General features: G+C 36.5%; 1 protein-coding gene across 1 annotated transcript; it reads right to left on the bottom strand.

Moving 5' to 3' along the window:
* Positions 1-493: 493 nt before the first annotated feature.
* Positions 494-24,714, bottom strand: LOC104078009 (centrosomal protein of 192 kDa-like; the record flags this gene model as incomplete). Its single annotated transcript, XM_009579460.1, has 12 exons — positions 494-632; positions 6,202-6,260; positions 6,721-6,844; positions 7,736-7,857; positions 12,271-12,390; positions 13,956-14,051; positions 14,936-15,015; positions 16,767-16,971; positions 18,415-18,520; positions 21,621-21,744; positions 22,105-22,277; positions 24,573-24,714. Coding segments are annotated over 12 exons (1,490 nt in total), but the record flags the coding sequence as incomplete, so codon positions are not given.
* Positions 24,715-25,418: the final 704 nt, after the last annotated feature.

Here is a 25,418-nt window from a genome sequence, read left to right as displayed (position 1 = left end):
TCTGTACTGCAATCCCTCCCCCTGCTCCCCCAAAGACCCCCAAAAAAACTAGCATGCCTAAGAGCAGGCAGCTTGATCCCTTACCTACAGCAAGGAATCCTCTAACCAAAGACAGAAATCAGGTAGAATCAACTGTTAACACATAGATTTTATTTCTGTATTTACAATGCTTAAAATAAAATATATCCGTATCTAGCTATTCCTAATAAATGCAAAAATAGAAAACTTCCCTTTTCAGTAAAAGTGCAGAAACATAAATTAGAACATGATAATTTCAAAACATACAATATTATTCCTCAGTGTTTTTACTGTGAAAACAGATTTGTAAAACTTACAGCTTACAGATTCAACTTACAGAAGGCCTTCCATCAAAGCAGCATCACAGGGCAAAACAAGTAGGACGTTAGTACAGAAATGTAGTAGCAAATCTTTGAATATTTTAAATGGCATAAACTGTTATAAATTATTATAAACAATTATAAAACTGTTCTGACTATTTTTTTGCAATAGCTTTACCACATAGCCGAATATAAACTGAGCCATATTTGGTCGTCAGCACAACGAAGAGACCTTCAAATTTTCCTTCTGCCTTTGGCTTGAACTGGACTGGCACATTGATGTAATGATGCGATCTGTAAAAAGGCAATTATGTGCATATTCATTGTTAATAAACAAGTAAATCCTACCAGATAGATAAATTCTTGCCTAGTTTTGATTTTCACCAAAATAGTATATTGGATGTGCACTGGATCATCAAGTTTATTTTTATAGATTCGATTATCTGTTATTCTTCTGAGGGATTTCAACTGTAAAGGTCATTCTTTCCTACTGATTATACAAAGTACTACAATACTTTATCGCTGCTAGTCTACCTAGATAAGTTTGGTCTGCCTCTTTGCAATAATATTGACAGTGCATAAACTATATATTTAGAGCAAAGTTACTACATTTCTTCCCTTCAGAATTCACGTGACAAGTACACTAAAATTTCCAATTCTTTTGGAAATTCCACCAATTTGAAGCTAGTAAAATAATTTGATACTTCTAATTGCCTCCACATTAAGAAATATTTTGCTGAATCATTGCAAGTCAATATACCCATCCTCAAACAGTGTTTTAAAGATTTTACATTACATCTTTTTAGGTTATATAATTTCTCTTCTATTCAGATTGCATAAAAACATACCAAATGTAATGGGTAGCTGTCTTAATTGTCAAAAGCCTAGAGTGAATGTTTTAAAAAATATAAGCTATACAAGCAACAAGCTGGAATGCTGAGTGGCAGCCTATCGGATTCCATGGCATCCAACAGAAATATCCAGCACTAACAGCACTAACAGACAGGTAATGGTAACAGGCACATATTGGAATAAGGAAAAATGAACAGCATCATTTAGTAAGACAAAGAAAGAAAAGATGGCTCTGTTTTCTTTTATTGTAGCTTCAGTTTTCTCCCCTTAACAGTATTTAGTATTATCCAACGTCCTCTGGCATATGCTTATTTTCCGTATTTTTTCTTATTTTGTTCCTACCTTTTCATATTCCTTTCCTCTACACTAATCCAGCCTGTCATAATCAATCTGTGCTCTTACCCTTCTCCCACATTTGGAAATCATAATATTGGCCCTACATATAAGCCTGATCCCAGCCTCATTTGTTTAGTATCATCCTTAGTGCTAAAATAGTTACACTAGCAAATGTATTTTGATTCTTTTTCTTCCCCCTCTCCACCCCCCACCCCCTCACTTTTTAAATAGATCCTGGTCAATCAAGTAACTTAAGAGCACCCACTTTCAGAATAAAGACTGGTATGCTACTGTATTATTCTAATTGCGTTAATAAAAAACCAAAGCACTAATTATGTAGTACTGAGCTACAATCAACAATATGGCAAAGGAATACAACCAGATCAGGGTTTCATGTCTCATACTTGATTGCCAAGTGTTGTATAACAAACCTGGCATGCTCTGTTTCTTTATCCATCTATAATATATGGGATGAAGATATTTACTCAGCTTAATTTTTAAAAATCCCTTTTATAAATGAAGAATATCAGTATGACTATTCATCTGTAACAGATGCGTTATATTAGAAAACACAAATTTTAGTAAGAATAGAATCTGAAGCTGCATACAACCAGGCCACCTGAGAATTTACAAAAATAAAAGTAAATTCAGTAGAAAGTCAAGAGGGATGCACAAGTCTATATCATCATCTCCAAAATAATATATGTATGCTTCCTTACATATCCTAACACTTACTCAAAAAGAACAATACAACCAAACTCAAACTTATACTATCAAAAACTTAACAGTAAATTATGTATTGCTCTTTTAAAGAGATGGCCACATCTGGCTGCCAAATATTAATTTCCAGAATACATACTATATGACCTCAGTGATACTGAGGCAGAGCACAGTTTCTTAGCATATGACAACTATATTCAATTCCATTTGACCTCTAAATTCAAGTGTCCATTTGGTTGGTGCTATACACATTATCGTTCTTCTCTAAAAGCAGAAGTAGTCAGACATTGTTTTGTAGCAGTCAGTTGATTTCTCACAATTGGGATAAGGCTCAACACACCTGAATTTTTATACTTCCTAAACCAAAGGGAGAGATGCTATTTTCATTTTCTTCAGCTAACAAAATGGGAAAGTTCAGGCTTCAGCTACTTCATAGCATAAATGTTCTTAGAAGTGAAGCAACCTGGAGGATTTTTCTGAAGTACAGTAGCCAGAAACTAGTCAAGAAGAACAGTGTCAGGACAACCAGAATTCCCCTGCAATTAACTGGTTTTTTCTTAATGAAAAGTTTTACTTTACTTCAAACTTTTCACTATGCCTGCAATTCAATTAGTCTATGAATACTGTATGGCCTTTACAGGTTGTTGCATCAGTTTCAAGTGGTATTTCTGAGAATTCAGGTATGTCTGAAGCCTACTTCATAGACAAAGTAATACTGTAGTCTTCTAAACACAATAGCAGCAATAGGTAAGTTTAAAAGGAACAGTATGGATGAGCTGCATCTAAGCCATAGTAACCAGATCTATCATCAATTAATAGTGACTCCTGACACCCAAAATGGTGGCTACTGGAAACAAAAATAATTAGTCAAGCAAAAAACAGTTTTACCTTCTAGTAATATCTGAAATATTTACTACCCTGTAATCAACTTATTCCAGATGGCTTTTTAAGGTAATACAGTAAAACACCTTAGTTTTCAAACTTTTTTTAGGTAGGCATAACCTGGTAGTCCTTCCAAAAACAGAACTTACTCAAAGGTTTTTAAAAAGTCAATTGTTTTTTAATGTTTCATCCATATTTTTATATCACTTTAGAGTCATCTTGTTAAAGGTACTCCCTCTGCAGTGAAAAAAGTTCTACTCTCTTTACAAATAGAACTCCTCTTTTGAATGTGAATTCCAGACAGAATTTGTTCCCACCCATTCTTTCCAGGACTTACAAAGATTAGCTAAATGACACCTCTGTGGTTAAAAAACAAAATACACACTTCAAGATATTTGGTGGAGGTTATTAAAATCCCTTTTTTTTTTTTTTTGGCTACAGTTTTTGTTGCAAGATAGTGTATTTGGATAAAGCCCGTTACTATTTTCAACTGAGCAAACTGTGGTAAAGGAACCAGCAGTGCTACGTATTGGCACTTGTGATCACATAACCAATTGACCAAGAACTGGCAAGCCACTATACCAACTTCTGAAGGTCAGACTTCTGATACTAAATACAAATACAAACTTGCAATTCCATTATCCAGATTTAAAGCTTGATTACACAGAATTGCTTTCAAATTTGGCCCTCAAGTGAAGAGCGTGCAACAGACCATGTGTGCTGGTTTTGGCTGGGATAGAGTTAATTTTCTTCATAGTAGCTAGTATGGGGCTAGGTTCTGGATTTGTGCTGGAAACAGTGTTGATCATACAGGGATGTTTCAGTCACTGCTGAGCAGTGCTTACACAGGGTCAAGGCCTTTTCTGCTCCTCACACCACCCCACCAGCGTGTAGGCTGGGGTGCACAAGAAGTTGGGAGGGGACACGGCTGGGACAGCTGACCCCAACTGACAAAAGGGATATTCCATACCACATGACGTCATGCTCAGCATATAAAGCTGGGGGAAAAAGAAGGAAGGGGGGAACGTTCGGAGTGATGGCGTTTTGTCTTCCCAAGTAACCGTTCCACGTGATGGAGCCCTGCTTTCCTGGAGATGGCTGAACTCCTGCCTGCTGATGGGAAGTAGTGAATTAATTCCTTGTTTTGCTTCGCTTGCGTGTGCAGCTTTTGCTTTCCCTAATAAACTGTCTTTATCTTAACCCATGAGTTTTCTCACTTTTCCGATTCTCTCCCCCATCCCACTGTGGGGGAGTGAGCAAGCGGCTGTGTGGTGCTTAGTTGCCGGCTGGGATTAAACCACACCACCATGTTTACTACATGACACTTTTTTGGTCCAAAAATATAGGTAGGTGGTACTTTCTATATTTATGCTCTTATTTACAGACTAATATTCCAAGTTCCTGCAAACAGTTTTCTTATCCAATTACTTTTGAACATTACTTTGTAAGATGTCCGGTTAACCTAGTTTAGATGGAAACAGTTAACTGTTAACTGGCTTTCTTGAAACTCTCCTTCATGCTGTTCTCAAATAAAAGCCATTTAAAGAGTTCTTTTAAACACTTTTTTAAAAGCATCTATCCAAGCCACGTAATTATTCTGTGCTTTATGCTCTTAAATGGGAGAGCTTCTCCAGAGAGCTATGTTGACTTCAGGTAAATGAATTTTAAAAAAAGCTAGGAAAGGACAATATTCACAAATGGAGAAAAAACAGCCAAAGTTACTAGAAAAAAAGATAGTAGAATGTTACTAGAAAGTGCAATATATTCAGTTGATAACCTTTAGAAACAGTAGACTGAATTTTAAACTTTTTAACTCTACTTTGGATAAAAGCAATAGGAGTTTATCACTTCTCACAGAAAATATACCAAATAGCTCTTACAGCATTCCTCAATATTTTTGAAATGTTTAAAACTTCACTGGAAGAGTGAAGTTACTCATCTTTTTTTCCAGGGACAATCAAGTCATCCTGTCCTTTGTCTACAGCTGTACAGCCTCAGACAGATCTAGCCAGTCTTCTTTATTTGGACAGATTTTATCTTGGTCACATAAAAAACCCTTCTGCGCTGTCTGATGTGACATATTTAATAAAAAGATGCCAGTTAAACACAAACACTGGAACACATGCCTAAGTGGAGTTGTAACACTTTGCACTGAAAAGGAGCCTCAAGAATACCTTGAATACCTGTGTCTAACACCACCACAGCCCTGTCTTTATAATAGATGCTAAGTATCATTGGCAGACAAAACTAGATTAGGAGCCAGAGTATCTAGGTCCATTTATGATTTTGCTCACAGTTTCTGTTCTGTATATCCTTAGTTTCCCCATCTTTAAAACAGGGACCTGTTTAAACACTGAGAATGTATGCTGTATGACTTGTAAGAAAATGGTTGCACTTCTGTCTTCCTGACAATCCTATTGTTACAGATGAGCATGAGAAATGCTATACTTCTTGAAGAGATGACTAATAGGACTGTCAAATACTTGTTGTAATGAACTCTAAAGATGACTGGGTTTATTCTGAGGGATTGTTATCACCAACTTGAAAATTCCTTTTATGCAGGTAATATGCTGAAATACTTGGTATGACCAGGCAATTCCACTGGCTGCTCAAACCTTGTATTTGCAGAGAATTTTTGATGCAGCTCTGCAGGTTTGTCAAATTAGAAGCATGATGAACGCAATTTGCTTGGTCTGTTGTGCAGAAAGTATAAATGGAAGGAATGACTTGATTGTGCACAGCATGCCAAATGGTTAAATGAAGCATTAGGCTTAGCATTAAAAGCAGCAGCACTGTTAGAAACAATTTGCAGGGAAGAAATTGGCAGATGCAGAAATAACTGTGTGGGCTCATTCTGCTTCTAACCAAGATTACAGAGTACAGCTTTGGGAAAGGAAAAGAAAAAAAAAAAAAAACAACCAAAAAAAAACCCAACACCTTTAACTAGACAGCCAGAATGTTGGATATTTATATCTACATTTTAGCACTGTACATATAGAGAAGATATTTATCTTACTGAATTACTTGTTTAATTTTTTTGTTAGGAGAGAATGTTAGCATATGCATTACTCACCTTAGAGAGTATTTTGAGTGCTTGATGTAGAAAGGCTCTCTGGGACTTACAAATTTCAGCTGCAATTTAATACAAAATGCTTAAAAGCGCACTATATCTAAGCCTATCGTAGCCAATTTATGACATGCTTAAGATAAATCAGGTCACTTACAACTACAGCTTTACACAGACCCAGGGTTTAAAAATAAAGCATGCCCACATTTGTGCATAGTAAGAAAAATTCCTATCTCAATACTTTAATGAAGTTAAAAAATAAAATAAAAAAAATCAGGATAATAACAAATCTATGCAAAATCTATTATTTTTTCAGTTGCAAATACATTACAAATACACTCAGTGATTCAGTCAGACAAAAGAAAAGAGAAAGACGTTCTTCAAATATAATATTGACTTTTGAAACTAACAAAGACTTGTACTACTGTGATCTTCTGTCACGAGCGAAAAAAAAAAAAACTAGTGCAGTTGAACTGTTGAAAGGACTTATGAAAACGTATTTAAAATAAAGTCTGTCAAACTTACCAAGTGTGTTGTAAAGGAATTATTCCGCAAGTTGACCTTTAATGTGCATGATTCCCCAACTCTAGTTGGAGGAAAAGTGTACAGGTCTTCTGGTGCATATACCCCTCGAGTTATCTCATTTTGTCTAATTTGAAAAAAGGATTTAAGATATTAAGATTTCCTACTTACATAGTCTGGATATATTGATTGCATACTTCAACATAACAGGTGTATTTTATGAGACTAAATCAGGAAAAATAGAAAGATCCTGAAGGGATCAACTCTGTCACCTTAAATGTTATAAGCCAAAAAGAATTACAAAAGCATCACTGTGGCATACATAAATGTACATTTACTTATACACACTTTCACAATCTGAATTTTCCCCCCATATGCTTTACTAGAGAACTAGACTCTTCTCAGAGATGCCATATTTCATCAAAACATTTTACTCCCCTGCCATATTCACATCATCCCATAGTAAAAGAACTGGAAATCAACTTAAGACTAAAGAACAGCAAGGTGAAGACATGCAGTACAGTGGTCTTCTCAGAAGTGACTTTACAGTTCTATGGAGTTTCCAAAAGGGGAGTATACAAAAAGCATACACAAGATTCTACTACTGATACCAGTTCATTTACAACAGCAAATCATGGTTAGGCAACTTAGAAACCCAACTGAAAAGAAAAATGGCCCAGGAGATGCCATTAAGAGGTTTGGCAAGTTTGGTTTTTGCAGCTGTTTACTCTTTAAGAATCATAGGATAATTCAGGTCAGAAGAGACTCAGGAGGTCTCTAGTTCAACTTCTTGCTCCAGACAGGGTCAGCTGTGAGGTCAGACCAGGCTGCTCAGGGCTTTGTCCAGTCAGATCCCAAAAACCTTCAAGGACAGAGACTGCACAGCCTCTCTGCGCAGCCTGTTCCACCACATAGCTGTCCTAATGGTAAAAAAGGTTTTGGTTGTGGGGTTGGGTTTTCCCCCCCCACCTTTTACCCAGTTGCAGACTCTCTTGTTTCATGTTTTGTCCATACATACCCTGCTTTAATTGTACGTGCTTCAGAGTAAACCTTCATTTCTGGTATAACTGGAAGCTCAGTTTTTGTGAGGGCACTTGCAGAAGCTTTCACAATTGAAGTTTCATTTTCTGTTTTACTACCCTATTGGCAAAAAGAGAAGCCTTTTAACTTTGCATTCAAAAGTATTTAAGTATTCAAGTAAGTCATTTCCCTTACCCAATCCAAGACTTTTTATTTAAAGTGTAATCTTTCAGGAACAGTAGAGTCTGGATCATTGAGACAGAAGCAATGATTTAGGAGGAATACTTTAACAGGCTTCTGTGGCTTATGAATACTTTATTTGTTACAAGCCAGTTCACAACAAACTAGCAGTGCAGGTGGAATCTCGAGAAGGCTGTTAGCAACGAAGATTTTACTAAAAGCCAAAACAAAAAAAACAATTCCTCTGCAGACATTCTGCCCATATGCCTCAAGAACAGCAGTCAGCCAAACAACTGCTCAGAAAGAAGGAAGGCGTAAGTCGTCATTATAGTTTGAATTCTCACAACAGCAAAAAGCTTTGTAATATTTTTGTATTATGAACAATACATCCTTCTCAAAGAAAGGTCTCTCCAGAGAAACAGAATCTGATAATGCATTATATGTTAATTGTTACATTCAGAAATTAGGTCAAAAAATTTACCATCTTCAGGACCCCATTCAGTGTACTCTAACACAAGGAGACCAGATCATCCTAAGGGAATACTTCACCAAATAGCCAGTTTCAAATTCTGCACTGTTTAACAAATCTAGCCAGATACTGTTTGGAGTCCCTTGCGTCACAACATCTCGAACAAAGTTAAAGAACCAAAAGAACCTCCTACACTTACATTGTACAACATTATCTCAATTTTTGAAATGGTGCTAGCGTTTTAGACAAGCAGTTGATTCCCTTACGCAGGGAAGATGAAAAAAATAGATTCATCTTCAATAGAGCTGCTATGACAAACTTGTCTTTTAGACATTCATTTCTTCCACTGAAAGAGCTGCTAATCAGTCTGTCAGAAATAGCAGCAGCCAAAAACAAAAAAACAAAACAAAATCTTAATTTTAAAGAATATTTTTCAGTTGCAAATAACCCATGAACCACAGTAGAACCCAATACACAAAGGCAAGAAAGGATTTGTACGTGAGTCTTGTTTCAAGAGCTTTTATTTTCCGTGTAGTGAAAAATGATGGGTGTCATGCCTCAGTTATCATTCAAATTCTAATTTATCAATAAAGCAAGTTTACTGCATGAGAATAAGGCACAACATGGAAAATGATCAGAAGTTCCCCCAGTCTTTATAAGGGCATCTTGAAGTACTGCATGCTTTACCATAGCCCATACTGACTTTTCCTGTTTCAAACGAAAGCAGTATCTTAACATTGTCCAAATGGTTATAATTGAGTGCTGTTGTTCCAAAGCAACTTCAGGAGCATAGAAATTTGTTTAGCTTTAAAACTGGAATTATTTTGCTCACAGAGTTTAAAAAGATTTTTCCTTCTTTCACTTCTGGGATACCCAAGGAAGATGAAGCTTTGTACTGCTGATAATAATAATAAAGTCAGGACTCTTAGTCAGCAGTATGTTTTGTGTTAAGTATCAAGAAATTCAGCTCAGTTTGCTGCAAAATGATACATTAAAAAGTTACACGGGTACACAGTTAAAGTACATAAACCATGTAAATTAAAAAATGGTATGCACTTAACATGTAATATCTTCAAACAAAAGCAGCAATTCTTTATGCAGTCCTCAACCTTCTACGTGCTAAAGGAGCAATCAGAACTTAGGTGCTGCCTCAGCCTTCTGACAGGTTCTTGCTAGTTCCCCGTTTCACCCAGAAGGGATCAATAATTAGACCGAAATACTAATCCAAGACTTCTGTGCACAATGGTGATACTCATTCTTACTCATTCTAAGATCAATGATCTTAGAACAATACCTGCTAGCAGCCTAACAAATGTTTCTCAGGAAAAGAAAAAACTAAGTTTGAATGGCCAGTATTGAGAGGTTGGGGCTGCAAAGCACATGTAGAATCCCTCCTTTCTTTGTCTCTGGGATCAGTTTTGAAGACACAATCTTCTGAGCTCCTGACTATGGTTTCCAGTGGTGGGGACTGCAAACGCATGCAGAGCATAATCAAAGTCACAGTTAATTGGTTTTTCAGGAAAAAATGAAAGTGGTAAGTGCCACTGGTTTTCCTAACTTCACCTTGTTCTTTTAGTTCTTTCCTAAGCTCTTCCTAATTTTTCATTTCTTTTGAAGTGGTGCTATAAATAAATACCACTCAGTCACTCTGAATGACAGTCAAGTCAATATTCCCACTTCATTCTATCACAAGTCACATTAACCAGAGCCGTAGCCCCCTCTGCCTCAGCAAACCCAGCAGGATCCAACTTTTCAAAGTTGTAGTAACACAGTCTAAACTCTTGATCCCTAGGACATAATAGATTATAATTGACTTGTCTTCTCTACTAAAAGTGGATCTGATTAAAAAGCCACAAGAATCTAAGCAAAGCTTCTGTGTTGACCCCTCTTCCAAACAGATGTATAGTTCCTTACCTAGTTGATAAACAAAGTATTTCCCTTTCAACTCCTTTTCAAAATGATCATGACACATTTAAAGTGTTTTCTACAATTTTTTTCCCATATGCACAAAGAGATGCTAGAAAGATCTAACTGTTAATAGCTTTGAAAAAAATCAAGAGGAACAAATCTGACACGGTAGCTCAAAAACATTAATATCAAGTTGTGCTGCTCAAAGATTTACACAACTCTGACAACTTTTTAAGAAGAGAATTCTTCAAAACTCTAGATTTCTGATAAAGAATTCATCTTCTCTCAATTTCAACTAGCTTTAAACAGACAAATGACATAGATGTTTTCCTCATTTTAAGGAAAATTATGTTCAAAGAATTAGATGAAAGCTGAATAAAAAACCCTCCTAAACCAAACATTACACAGGTCTCATTCTTCATGCCAAAATTCGAAATAATTTAACATATACTTTTTTAACAAGTCCCCTTTTCAACACAATTAACCACTGGGAAGAACAAGAACCCTACAAAATAAAAGGTGAAGTACCCTGGTGTCCTGGTTTTGTCTGGGATGGAGTTGATTTTCTTCCTATTAACTGGTATAGTGCTGTGTTTTGGATGTAGTATGAGAATAGTGTTGATAACACACTGATGTTTTAGTTGTTGCTAAGTAATGTTTACGCTAGTCAAGGACTTTTCATCTTCCCGTGCCCTGTCAGGTGCGCGGGGGGCTGGGAGGGAGTGTGGCCGGGACGGCTGGCCCAGGTGGCCAATGGGCTATTCCATACCATATGACGTCATCCTCAGCATATAAGGCTGGGCGAAGAAGAAGGAGGGGGTGACGGTCGGAGTGATGGCGTTTGTCTTCCCAAGTAACCGTTACGCGTGATGGAGCCCTGCTTTCCTGGGGATGGCTGAACACCTGCCTGCCCATGGGAAGTGGTGAATGAATTCCTTGTTTTATCTTGCTTGCGTGCGCGGCTTTTGCTTTCCCTATTAAACTGTCTTTATCTCAACCCACGAGTTTTCTCACTTTTACTCTTCTGATTCTCTCCCCCATCCCACCTGGGGGGAGCGAGCGAGCGGCTGCATGGTGCTCAGTGGCCGGCTGGGGTTAAACCACGACACCTGGCAAGAAGGGTAAGTAAGGTTCCTATTACAGAAAGAGGCTTGGTACTCTAAAGAAAGATCCCAAACCTTTATCTGGGCTTCTTAGAAAAATCAAGTTAAACTCTCTGGAGAGGGCAGCAATCATGCACGTACAAAGCTCTTCACATTCAGCTCATTTAATTAATCATTAGAATTAATTCCTCCTAATAGTAATAGATTCTCTGTCCTATGTAGACTCCTCTTGTATGGATGGTGAGGTAGAGATTAAGAGCAAGGTAAGGAGAGAGAGCACAGAAAATAAGTTCTAACTCCCAAACCCCTCCTTCCAAGCCTCACCATAAAGTTAGAGCTGAGGAACATTAGGGGAGCAAAAGAGAGCTCAAATCCAATCGCTCCCATGTACAAATCTCAAAAGTCACCGCCACCTACATTGTTACTCTGATAAAATACTCCAACAGATACTATCAGAGACACATCCATATCTCCAACATGGATATTTGAAGTATTGCATTGAGTTACATATTATAGCAAAGGTCAGTTACTTTGCTATTTATTTACAAAAAATAAAACCAATCCACTTAGAGTCTGAAACAAATCTGCATCTACAGAAACAATTCCCACAGAAGGCAAGTTTGTCTCTACTTTCTCTGAGCAAAATAAAATTTTAAGTCTTAAATGGCAAAAGATAATGCATTATCACATAAGCAAGATGAAAAAGGTATTTTTGTAACACAAGAAAAACAATACAGTTTAGTCCAACAAAAATATCAGCAGGGTTTTTTTCAGAATACGCCAGTGCATATGAGAAAGAGTACTATATACTAAAATTAAGATGTTATCAAAAATTTGCGCTCAGGGCAGCATTTATAGCATTTATATACTCACTGCTCCAGAAAGCTGGAATCTTAATTTGTGTTTCCAACTAGGTTTTTCAACTGGGTGACACTCAAGGTCCCAGAACTGGGAGTAATCCCCTTTATCTCTAGGTAAAAAGATTACAGCAACCTACCAAAACAAGAGAAAAGTTTTGCAGAAGCTTATTAAAATAATCTATACATCTTCACAATTTTACCTACACAAAGTTACAGTTAAGCCAGCACAAAATTTACACACTACAGAACACACATTCCACACACAGGTGATCTTGCAGAAAACAACACAGTTTATCCTCCTTAGCCCACAAGAGAAAAAGTTCTGATGAAATAGGTTGTGCAAGCAATCTCGAACAAAATTTGAGTTCAGCTAATCTGCTTTAAGCAAAATCAGCAAGTACTTGCACAATTATTTCTATTAGTAAAATGGAGAAGAAGGGGACCAGGAGGGGAAATACGTGCAGCTGAAAGACAGCAACCTTCCTTCATCTATCAGCTAAGCTGTGAACGATTTACTCCTCCAGCTCCAAGTCTGTAAGCACACTGTGCTACAATTACTATAAGGCCTGAAATTTAAACCAACTTGCAGGCTATGCATTTGATCATCCTTAAGGGTCACCTATGTAACAAAGGCTTGTCTCTGTATAGTGCTGTACCAGGTTAATTCAAGAGTAAACTTGCATTGTTTCCAGAGTTGAGCTTGCAGGAAGAAAGGGAAGGGGAGCAGCAGATTAGAATAGATCACTACAACTGTATCTAATTAGCCAAATATTATCATACCCACTGCAAAAAACAGCAAATCATGATAGCACTGTACCTTATCATCTCCAGCCAACAGCCTGACATGCCAATAATGTAAATGTTATTCAAATAGACCTGAACTAGGATTGCTAGGGCAAAGACAATTGTTTAAATTCAAATAATGGTTTCAATATTATGAAATAACTATGAAACTGGACAGGAGTAAGTTTTTTATGTCTTGTAAATAGATTACAAATTGCATCATCATAGAAATAATGTAGTTAAGGAATGTCATAATAATCCATAATGATTAAAAGATAGGTGTTCATGAAGATGAACAGAGAGAATTGAAGTAGCATTAAGGGAGAAGGTAAGGGACAAAAGGCCCATAGAAACCCATTCAGTATGTCCTTAGTTGTGCTTTAAAATTGTGGTTATGAAACCCTCTACTGGCCAGGAGATAAAACTGTAAGTCAAATGAAATCAACTTTAGGAACAGACAACTGCTCTTGAACAAGTATGACAAGACTGCTTCTAAGGAAGGGAAACCAGTTCTCACACCAGTTTCATAAGAACCCAGTATTATTTGTGATTTTCTTGTGGATTTTTACAAAACATTTAAAAAGAATTTTCTGTTCTAGAATAATTCATCTTAAAAAAAAAAAAAACCCAAAACCCAACAAACACAAAACCACCACCATATTAAAGTCAAACCACAGATTGCATGAATTCTTAGAATCAATTCAGCTGACATTATAACAGCTGTGGTAAGTAGATGTTGACTACCTGATAACACCTCAGAACCCAATTTTGGAAGGCCAACATTTTATCATTATCAGATAAAGTATGACCAGCTTCAAAAATTCAACTGTTATTTCAGAGAATTTCTCATGTAAGATGCTATTTTACAACTGAGATACACTAATATGCTCAAAATATTTATAAATGTCAGTTTACCTTCTCTTCTCCGTGAGCTTCAAGAGTACCAGAAACACGGGAACATCTGAAGGCGGAGTAAGTAACCCTATAAACACAACCAGTTTCATCCACATCCTGCAAATAAAGTTATGAGTCAGATTCAGAAGGGAAAGGAAAAAAAAACAGAAACAAAAAAAAAAAAAAACCCCACACGATATACCCACCCACACACCACCCTTAAAAAGTATTGAAGAAGATACACCCAATCAAGCTGCTTTCAAGTGAACAAATAATATTGACTCCCTAAAAGCAAATGAATAAAAACTAAAACTCCTACAATATCTATGCAGTCACCATGACTACTGACTTCCAGTTTATAAGTAGTGCACCGGCTGGAACATGGCATACTCAGTCTTCTGGGCTACAGCTAAGAGTGCTATATAACCATTTTTCATCATTTCACAACAACAGACCATAATAATTCTATCATAAAATCAAAGTGATCATGACAGCATTTCAGACTACCAAAAAATAGGGAAGCTTTTATAAATATCAATGGTACAGCTACAGTAATTGCACAGGTGACAGCAGTGTAATTCAAATATCCTTGACCTAACTTAAATTACCTACAGAGAGATACCATGCACAGTGTAATTCCAGCAGCACAAGTCTCAAAACAAGACAACTCTAGCATTCCGGAGCCAAAAGGGACACACATCTTTCATGTATGCTGGACTACTTAATGCAACCTGGAGGATGATACTGGATGAGCACAAGCAAACTCTATAAGCCAGTAAGTGAACCAGAAATTGTCCCACAGAGCACTGATTCACAGTCAGGGAGCACATTAGAGATGTCCCTGATATGGACAGAGGCAAAAAGAAACTTTGTAACTGAGTTCATGCTTAAATATATATTCTTTCTTGAGAAGATGGAGGGAGAAAGAGAGAGCAGCAGGGAGAGAGAAGGAAAAAAACCAAGAGATTTGCATAAAACTATCAAATCAAGCATTCACTCACTTTAACATAGGGTGGCGCAAAAGATGACAGATGCCACTTCACATTTTCATCCCCTTTATTCTCCATTTCCAGGTAACTCTCTAGAAGAGAAATATCAAACTAATACATTAAATGTCTCTGTCAAGTGTTCAGGTATCTTTAGTAGAAAGAGTTTAAACAGAAACTATGTTTCAAGACACAAAGAAGTTGCAACAGTTCTCATGATGCCAGCTCCAAGAGCAGACTCAAAGAAAGCACACTGTCATAAAATTCTTGAAAGCTTATACAAAAGAAATTTGGGAGTAAAGTCTTCCCATGAAGAATCATATTGAAGATGCCTACAAGAAACAAAGTGAGGCCTAAGTCTCACCCTCAAAAACCCTAAAACAATAATAGATAATCCTCTAAAAGAACCTGAAGCATATCAAAGAATGTTACATGAATGTATTGCTGGTAGTAGGAAGTTAGCTTCTTATAAATCCAGAACATGACAAATAGCAGAGAGATCTAAATCGCCTCCAACAGTTTCAGTTTATTGCATCAAGATTTTTGGCAGATACCTTCACATACCAGTATACAAAAAAAACCCAAAAAAACCCACAAGATACCCAACTCCCTGCAAAGATATTATCTGACTGTTTAGGGAAAAACACTGACAGTATTCTAGTTTGGGACCAAACAAATAAAGTTGCATCGAATAAAATCGGTTCTCATCCTAGTTTGGATTTGTTACTCAGCATACATATATAGATATATATATTATGTGTATATACATATGAAACCTCAATAAAAAGCTTATTCTTGACCTGCAGAAAGGAGAATAACAGAATAGCAGAAAATCCCAATTTGGACAGTATCAATAAGCATATTTCACACCTTGAAATGTGCCTCTTGCCAAGAATCAACAGGACATTTGTAAGATCATCTCAGTCTAGAGTAGCACTTCAGGAACTTTAGCTACAGATATATTATATGGGACATTTATAAAAACAGGAAAGGAAAGAAGTATTATATTATACTCCTCCTTCATAAGTGTAGTAAAAAACCCAGATATAATTGATAAATTAAGCCTTGAAAGTTCTAAAGTCTGTTAAATAAAAATGTAGCGTCAGTGAATCATTAAAAAAAAAAAATCCTCATTACCTAGAAAAGAAAACCAAGCTCTACCAAAAAATCTGGTATTTAGATAACAGAATGACAGTTTCATACAGTAATTTGGAGAATTTTAAGCATTACTGGAATTAAAAGTACAGACTGAGGATTTGAGAATCCATGATCAACAGCATCCTCCTCGATCATTAAGTACAAGACAAGGATAGCGAGACTCATAGCTGACATTCCTATCATCTTAGGAAGAACATTTATTTCTCTGCTACATGCAGATAGATTTATCTCACATCTGAGGGACACATACACAGATGAGGAGAATGGGTCTACTGCAAAAGTGCTTTGACCCAAAAAAGAGCTTCAACAAAACACAGTAACTTCATAGTGCCCTCTTTGCCCAGGCTCAGTATAGTTGCATTCATCATAGCTGCTTAAAAAACTGGCGACTTACCTGTCTATATGCAAACCTATCTGTGGGAAAGTGTGGCTATATTGCATAAGGAGAAGAAAAAAAGAAAAAAAAAAAAAGGAAAAAAAAAAAAAAGGACTTCTGAAAAGAGTTCCATCACAACGAATAACATTTCAAACTAAAATCAGAAGAGGGGAACTGGTCAATCGCACTTACCAGACTAAAAGAACAAAACCAAAGTCAAGGCATTCAAGTTCCCAAACATGCAATACAGTAAACAAAACCTCTGAACACAAGATACTACAGATGTTGCATTTACTAAGTAAGCAATATTACCTGAGTTTTGGCCAGGTCTTGTTTCAGGAAAAACAATGGTTCTGTTCTTTATTTCCATTTTTGTTAGAGGGAGCACTGGGAGAGGCTTTGCCACATGAACAGTAGGACTTTCAGACTGTGGAGTAAATATATCACGTCTTCTAGATGGAAAGTCTGCTCCAGATACACTCTGTGCGACTGCCTCTCGAATTTGCACTTTAATAAACTTTTGCACAATTTGGAGAAAAAGAAAGATTTAAATAGTGAAGATTGATATATTAACAAGCCAAACTACTTAGCTCTATTTCCTTGAGCTGTAAGAGCTCATGTTGTTCAGCTTTACATTCCAACAGAGTCTCATACATTAAATCACCAGTCTTCTCTAACTTCAGTTCACAAAGTTTAAAGATTTTAGGACAAGTTTAATTTAGGAGAACAGGAAAATTTACTATCTAGACATTTTAATTCAATAGGAATAATAATTTAAACTAGTTAAATTTAATTGACAACTCCTACAATATTCTCTGCTTGCAGAGAACGGGAACAGGGCTGCCTCACACAGAATGAGCTTTGTGTTCACTTCTGCTACATAATTAGCACTTCTAAAAACTTCAGTTAATGCTAGTAAAATCTTAGCATACTTTTTGCTTAATTGGATAGGTAGCAAAGAAATGGCAAAAGCATTATCAACTACCAGATCTCTTACAATTTGATTGTTTTTGCTACATTCTCTACTTTTGTCCTAGTAGGTTTCTTGTCTTAAATCCTTTTCTCATATTGTAAAACACAACATAGTTAAATATGTGCAGTCTCCGCTTCCTTCTCAACTCACTCTTTTCAACAACTTTCCTGTTTGTCTGGGTTTTTTTTTTAAGGCCAATTAAGTTTCCAATTCTGTATCATACCTCACCTTCCTCCATCAAGAAGGAAAGTAGATATGCCATTTTATCCTTTCAGTGTCTTTCATTTCTCTCTCCATGCACTGTTACAATTAACCCAAAATTCATACTGGCTGTAAAAATAAGAAAACAGGTGTCTACTTATTTGGGGGAGATTACCACAGAGTCTTTCTGCTTTTACACTGATGAAAGAAGAAACTGTTGGCTTCATAAATTTTATTTATATGCCTTAATTTAATCAGGTAAAAGTCTTGGATTAAAATGCATGAAGAGCAAGAACCTGTTCTAGACATTCTTTATCACAGACTTGTTGGCCAGAAGGTTAAGTTTACCTTAAGGGAGCTCTAAAGGAGCTATGGTGACTTGTCCAATAACCTCCTTTAACTTCTTTTATTTCAAAATATTATACAGACTACTTTTATATATGCATGTGTACATATATATATTTAGCATTTTAGAAAATGATGCATAAGGCAGTGGTGGGTGTACAGATGCAATTTCGTTGGCAATTCCATCTAAGTGTTCACATCATAGTATTTCTTCAGAGATGAATGAACTAAGAATCTCAGTTTGCAAAACAGCATCTCAACTACATTTATTCTTTTCTTTTCTTTTTTTTTTAAAAAGAGAGAACTTTACAAATTAGAGAGAATAATGGAAGTTGACAGAACCGCTGTCTCATACCTAAAAGGTTTTAGCAACGTTACTAGACCTTATTCAGCAAAGTAAAATAAACAGTTGTAATCTCAACTCTCAAGTAAGCCACATACCTTTTGTCCATTATCACAATGGATATAGATTAGGCCACTCCAAGGAATTAATGAAGGCTTTGTGGCAAGTGATGGATTAGGACTTACCAGAATTAGTGTACTGCTCCTAATAGAAGAAAAAAATATTAGCATGCTCCTCATATTAGAATGAGTATCTACAACAGATCTCATAGCCCCCCTCAAAAAAAGGATGCACTTTTAATGTAGCAGGTAAGTGAAGATGATCTAGAGATAGTTAGATTTAAGGTATTCAGATATCCAATATATTATCAAGCTTTAGTAGTCAGAACCTTAACACTAACACACTTCATAAACTTGTCATTGATGGTTGTATATGGGGTCATAGGAAAAGAGTCAGGCCATGTAAAGCAGACATAAAACTACATGTTTCAGAAAAATAAGCTTCAATGCTAGTCAACAAGGGAATTGTACTGTTCAAAAAAGTATACTGCACAAATCGCATTTTAAGAATGTTTTAAACTAATTCTAGTTTTAGAGAAGCAGTTTGCTTTCCTTCCTCCCATGCAGAACTGATCTTGGAAAAAAGAAAAGCCTTTCAATGTTATCAATGCCTTCTATAGTTATTTAGAGCAATCTAAACTCACTTGAAGAAGTTATGGCATCACACAGTCATTTGACCAGCAAGAACATAAATTCTAATTTAAAATGTTCCATATTCTATACTAGAGACATTTAAATAAAAGAGGGGAGAAAGTAAGCACTGAAGTATTTAAAAAATTAGTACAAAATCACTGAAGTAAAGGTCATTGGTTGTATATTAGCAAAAGCACTCAAGCTACACCTGAAGAATTAGCTTAATATGTCATTAGCACAGCACTTTGCATTTGAAAAGTTTAGTGTAGGAGCCGCCATAGGAAAGTCAGTTCCATAACCATTATCACAATATGACCATCTCTACAAACTTCAACTAACAGATGTTAATGGCCTTAAAATATTAAATCAGGATACTGATATTTCCTTAAAGAATTGTGGGGGTTTTTTTGAATCTCTGCAGTTTTCAGAATCTCTTCACTCATGGTTCTCTCTCTCATGTACAAGCTGCATTTGTGAGAATATGATTTACTAAGTACACACACTATCTATTATCACAAACCATTCCACTGTCTTTGCTCCTACCAGGTTGTCTTTGACATTTACTGCAAACTTCTCATGCAAATCCAACTTGCATGGGGTCACAAACCACGTGTCTCTCAGAAGAGTCATATTCAACCTAAAGACACTACCTCTCAGTACTTTCATTGCCATGGAAAAGAGCACTAGGTAAGAAACACTTTCCAAAGGCAGCTCTTGCAGCCTTTGAAGACTCCAACAGTCCCAAAGTGCAATTCCTTTCAGCACTTACCAATACTCCCAACACCGATGGACAGCAACGTGCCAGAGGCTAGTTTCAGTTCGCCTCCACAAGAAAATCTCCTGGAATGCTACCAAATTCAGTAGGGACTCAGGACTTTTTATTATTCCACATTCAAGCAGGTTAGAGGTTGCCTTTAGCTCATTCCATGGAAGTTAAGGGGTTTCGTCAAGGTGAAACAGGGGATGGTTTGCTTGCTCTAGCATGGCAGAGTCACTCCTTGATCTTAGGACCTTCTTTCAACATCACTGAGAAATCAGTCCTTCTCCTTTCCTGACCTAAATTAGTTCAAGAACTCTGTCAGCTCCAGCCATCGCAGTGCATAGTAGAAAAGATTCTGGCTGGCTCCTATCCTGACAGGATGACTGCTCTTGGCAGTGCAGGGAGTTGGTCATGAAAAGTAGAAAACCAGGCAAGCGCAGCTTGCTGTGCTTAAGTCAGCTGTTCCCACGGGTCTGTTTCCTACTTGCAGGCCTCTGTTCTCGATCCACACTACTTACCTGGACCCAACACGTGAGGTTTCAGCTCATTCTTTTCCAGTGAAGGGAACACATTTTAAAATTACGCAGTGCAAGAAAATTGCTTGCAGAAGGCCTTAAATTCCCTCTTTTTATGAAATCGTTCCACAGACAGTCCTGAGTCTAGTGTATGAGACGCTCAAGATGTCCTTACTTTCACAGCTACTGCAAAGTTGTTCATTGTTCTTTTTGAAACCATTGCTCTTGGTACTGATTGAATCTGCAAGGAGTGGCAGATATCCTAGCCCTTCCAGCAAATCCTCTTTATTTTGTTCTCACTAGTGATCAAAGTTCCCCAGCAGGACATCAAAGAATTTACATCTACATGAACATGGAATTAAGCATTTAAATATGTCACATCTTGCACAGTGATGCAGGACTGAAAAGAAAGTATCTGTTTGGGCAAACATCTACAAAGTTAAAGCAACTATTTAAATAAAACTCAGAAAGCAAAACCTATTTTTTGTGGAACATGAGACTTTTTTTTTTTTTTTGAAGATGAGAATAGTTTAATAACAGGGTCTTAAAAGGCTTTCTGAACTGACCTTAAAAAACCCCATAAATTTAGAAGTGAGGGGTGGTCAGAACTTTCAAGCATGAAAGACTCTGCTGACATCCATGAGAAGTCTCATACACACATGCAGTGAATATTATGACTGCTGTTCCAAAATAATTAAGACAACAGGTGATCTGACACTGGCTTGTCATTCTTTTCATACCTACAGATACTGAGAAGCCAAAGGTTGAGCAGCAAAAACCAGCTTTGTCGGAATACAAAAAACCACCCACAATCAAGTTCGGATGAATATCAGCACATTTGCAAAAGAAAACACTAAGTCCCCAGAAGAGAAGCATTCTATAAGAACTGTTATTTTTGGGTTGGTTTGTTTGTTGGGGAGGGGAGGAGGGGAGAAGTCTTTTTTGTTTTTACACACGCAGGTAATTTTTAAACAAAAAACTACTGTGAAAGGAGATTTTTAAAGCTTCAGCATTGTTGACCATACAGCTCCTGGAAAATTATGCAATAGTAATAGGATTTCCAGGCACAGAAAATTCCTGGCCTCCAGGTAACTTTGTAGGTGACAAAAGAACGTTCCCTCTATATAGAACTATAAAAGGATAAGGTCCTAAAACATAAAAGCTAGATTTGCGTGTTAGCTGACAAAAAGACAGTACAGTCTAACCAAACTAAAATAGATTCCTAAAAACTAACTAAAATTCCTAAATTAACTAAATTCCTAAACCAACTAAAAATAAATCCCTCCAAAACCTTACCACACTTTCATACGTAAAGGAAGCTATGAAAAGAAACTTACTCTGGTTCAATAACTCCATGTTGTGGGGTTATAGTAAGGCAGTGAGCTGGCCATGAAAGCTCAAATGCCAACATCCTATTAGAATTGTTGACAATTTGTACATGTCCAGTATCCGCTGTTCCACCTGTAATACAAAAAAAAAAGTTAAAAAAAGCTAACGTACAAAAATTCACAGAAATGCCCAAGATTCAGAGATGTACCAATTAACATAAAGCATTTTCTGCCCTATTTTTACCTTCACAATCCTTTAAAATCTTCATAGGTATGCAGTGCATGTTATATGTATACACACAGAGAAGACACTACCTCTGACAATTTAACCAAAACTGTGTTCAAACCAAGTTTACTGTTTAGATGTAAAGCTACTGCAGCAAGATTATTGGCCAAGCCACATTTACAAACACAAAATAATTACAAACATAGTATGCAGTACAATTATTTTAATACTAGAATGGTTATTTCATTAACTTCAAAAAATACTTACTAATAGAAGGAGATGTCAAAGTCAAGTACTCAGGTTTAAGAGCCCAAGTCTGTTGAGCGTCTGATTTATCCTGAACTAGATCATCAGTTTTTACAGGTAATGGAGGACCCTGAGGTCCTTTAACAGGAAGAACATCCAAAGTTGCATTGATATGTCTGACAGAGTTCTCAAATCTGAAAATAAGATTGCATTAAGCAAAAGTAGTAATAAAAATAATTTATGAGTAATTGTAATAGCTTTCTTAGTATTTCTCAAAATTGAATACTGAAACACAATGTTCTTTACATTTACATGGGCCTTCAATTTAATTCAATTCTCCCTTAAGAAAAAATTAATTCAGCAGCTATATCATGACACAGCTTTTTCACATAATGTTTAGAAGTGGAAGATACCGTTTCAAATGGAAGGTACTAAAATAAACAATTCTCTTCAGGTGATAATAAAGTAAAATACTTTCTCTATACATATTTTATTCAGCTTAAGAAAGTACTGCAGAGAGAAATAAGGCAACGCAAGTTGTGTTTCACAGAATGCTGGAGGTCAGGAGGGACCTCTGGAGATCACCTAATCAACACCCCTGCTCAGAGGTCAGCTACAGCAGGTTACTCAAGACATTGTCCAGTCAGGTTTTGAATTTCTCCAAGATTAAGACTTTACAAATCCTCTGGGCCACCTGTTCCAGTGTCTGACCACCCTCACAAGAAAAAAAAAGTCTTTTTCTCATGTTTAAATTGAGTTTCTTGCATTTCAGTTTGTGTCCATTGCCTCTTGTCCTGTCACTGGACACCACCAGGAAGACTCCATTTTCCTCTTCATTTTTCTTACTTCCCTATCAGGTATTTATACACATCAATAAGATCCTCCCCCTGCTCAAGCCTTCTCTGCTCGACACTAAACAAAGCCAGATCTTAGTCTCTCCTTGCAAGACAGATGCTCCAATCCCTTCATCATCTTCATGGCCCAGCATTTCACACCTTTGCTTGCAAAATACATGGCAGATAAACTAATATATGAAAGCTAGGAAGCTGTTTTTTTAGAATTCAGCATATTTTCTTAAGTTAAAAGCTTAACATACAAGTTTGATTTTAAATACTAAAATAAAAGCAGAAATCAACAATTAAAGAAAAAATAGATAACTTTTGCTCCATACAACGTTGTGCAAACATACAGCTCTTCTTCCTGTTATTTCTACTACTACTTTTAATGCTTCTGAGAATCCTGACTCAGTTCAGGACAGCTGAACTAATACCTGTGAGAATTCATCCCTTAAGATAGCAATGGAACCAGGAAGGCAACTGACTCACACAATTCCTCAACAGTCAAATTAGTAGTTAACACACTCAGATCTCTTCTAAGAATTACAGTCTACTCAGAAAATTAAGATCCTCACAATGCTTAGCCAGGGAATAAATTCAAATCTAGAAGAACTGGTAAGGTTATCAAGTGGGAAAAAATGAACAAATGACAACCACCAAATAAGAGAAACATCCTGCTTGCTGCTGCAGATATTTGTTTCCAACCTCTAGCTTCGCAATCCCACTATGCCTGACAAACACCTTGCTAGCCAACAAATCTGTCAAGTGTCCAAAAGTGTTCAGCACCTAGAGTTCAACAAGCAATTCTAAGACATCTACATATGTAGATGTTAAACACAACAGGATTAGGTAGGACCCTTTCTTCAACTACGTAACAGGATCTTGAGAAGAAAAAACATGAAGACTCAAGAAACAACCTATGCAAATATATTCCTTATGGTGTTAAAATTAACCCATCTTTATTTTGTTTTTATGCTACACTATCTTAGTAGGTAGGACGTGTATACGATTGGACATTTCTTTCCCTTTTCAGGGCTCCAAACGCTACAGCAACCCATCTAAATAAAAGTGACAGGTCCATTTTAAAGACCAGGTTTCTGCCAGTCCTCCAAAGAAATCCTCCCAGTAAGGGATCACTTCATTCGAGGGAGTGATGGGGGTGAAGGTAGCCTCAGCACTGATCATTCTTTTGATGAGTATAGTACACACTACACTGAAAGGATGGCATATGGGCTGGACAAGGAAAAGGCCACTAAGCCTTCATAATATATCTCTATTTCTATCCCAGACACCAAAAATTCATTACAAGGAATGAAGCGGTTATAGTCCTATTAGGACTACAACAACAAATGCACTTTGGAAGTGCCTATGGAAAAAACCCAGTTTCTTCAGATGAAGAATAGTAAGTTGCAGATAAAATTAATGGTGTCAGTTGAGGGAATAGTTTAAAAGTTATCATAACAGTTTAAACAGACTATATAGAGAAAATGTGAGAAGAGCCACCTAGATATACATTGGAGGCATTCTCATTATAGAGCCAGCTCTTTCACTTGTAAAGCAAGTCAATTTTCATCACTGACATTAAAATCTTCAATGAAAGGAGATGCACTTCAGTTAGGCGTTATTTGACAGTTAGCCTTATAGTTATATCACCTGTCTGATTCCAAATGATGTCCAGGAGACTGCTGAAATCCATCCCGATCAAAAGTGGAATATCCAACCACAGAAAGGATAACCTTTCGCATATTTGTGTAGAAAAGATGGATATCATTTGTCCCCCGTGGGATATCACATACTAAAAATGAGAGTAATAAAGCAATTCTAATAAGAATAATCTATAATACTCAGAAATTACACAACAGAGATTTAGGATATAGACCTAGTTAATAATCTGTTGGCTAAGATACCTTAGATTATTAAAAAAATTACTTACTACAAGTTCAGTTATCAGGCATAAATCAACATTAACATGAGATGTAACTTATAAATCTAAATACACACCAATTTTAACTTTTTAATTATAAGATAGATATTTTCCACTTTTATACAAATAGTACATACTAATCTGATTCTACGCCAAATGAAAGTTATGTTTTACTTTTTTTACCCTGACAAATAAGACTAATATATTCCTAAGGCTTCACAGAAAGAGATTCATCTTGAGAGAAGTTATTTTTCAATTACTCAGTCTATTTAATCTAACACGTAATTATTTAATTGATTATACCTGTAAATATCCAAAAGGTCAGGAATGTAAGAGTAGGATTTAAAAATAATACAGAGTTTCATCAAAATGTTTAATAATCAAGTCAAAGTTTTCTCCTTTGCTTTGAGCCATTTCATGTTGAATAGACAGAATGAAGAAGTGAACACTTCTCACACAGGACACATTTGATCCAACCATTATTTCCTTTGCTGCGTACTAGATACCAGGGACAATTATGAATATTTGTATATAGCTTCCACAACTCAGGTACGGATAAGACAGAGCAACATCTG

This window comes from Fulmarus glacialis, unplaced genomic scaffold (genome assembly GCF_000690835.1).
Source record: "Fulmarus glacialis isolate BGI_N327 unplaced genomic scaffold, ASM69083v1 scaffold37656, whole genome shotgun sequence".
Classification (NCBI taxonomy): domain Eukaryota; kingdom Metazoa; phylum Chordata; class Aves; order Procellariiformes; family Procellariidae; genus Fulmarus; species Fulmarus glacialis.
The sequence above is the reverse complement of the archived record's forward strand: the minus strand, read 5'-3'. Positions and strand labels throughout refer to the sequence as shown.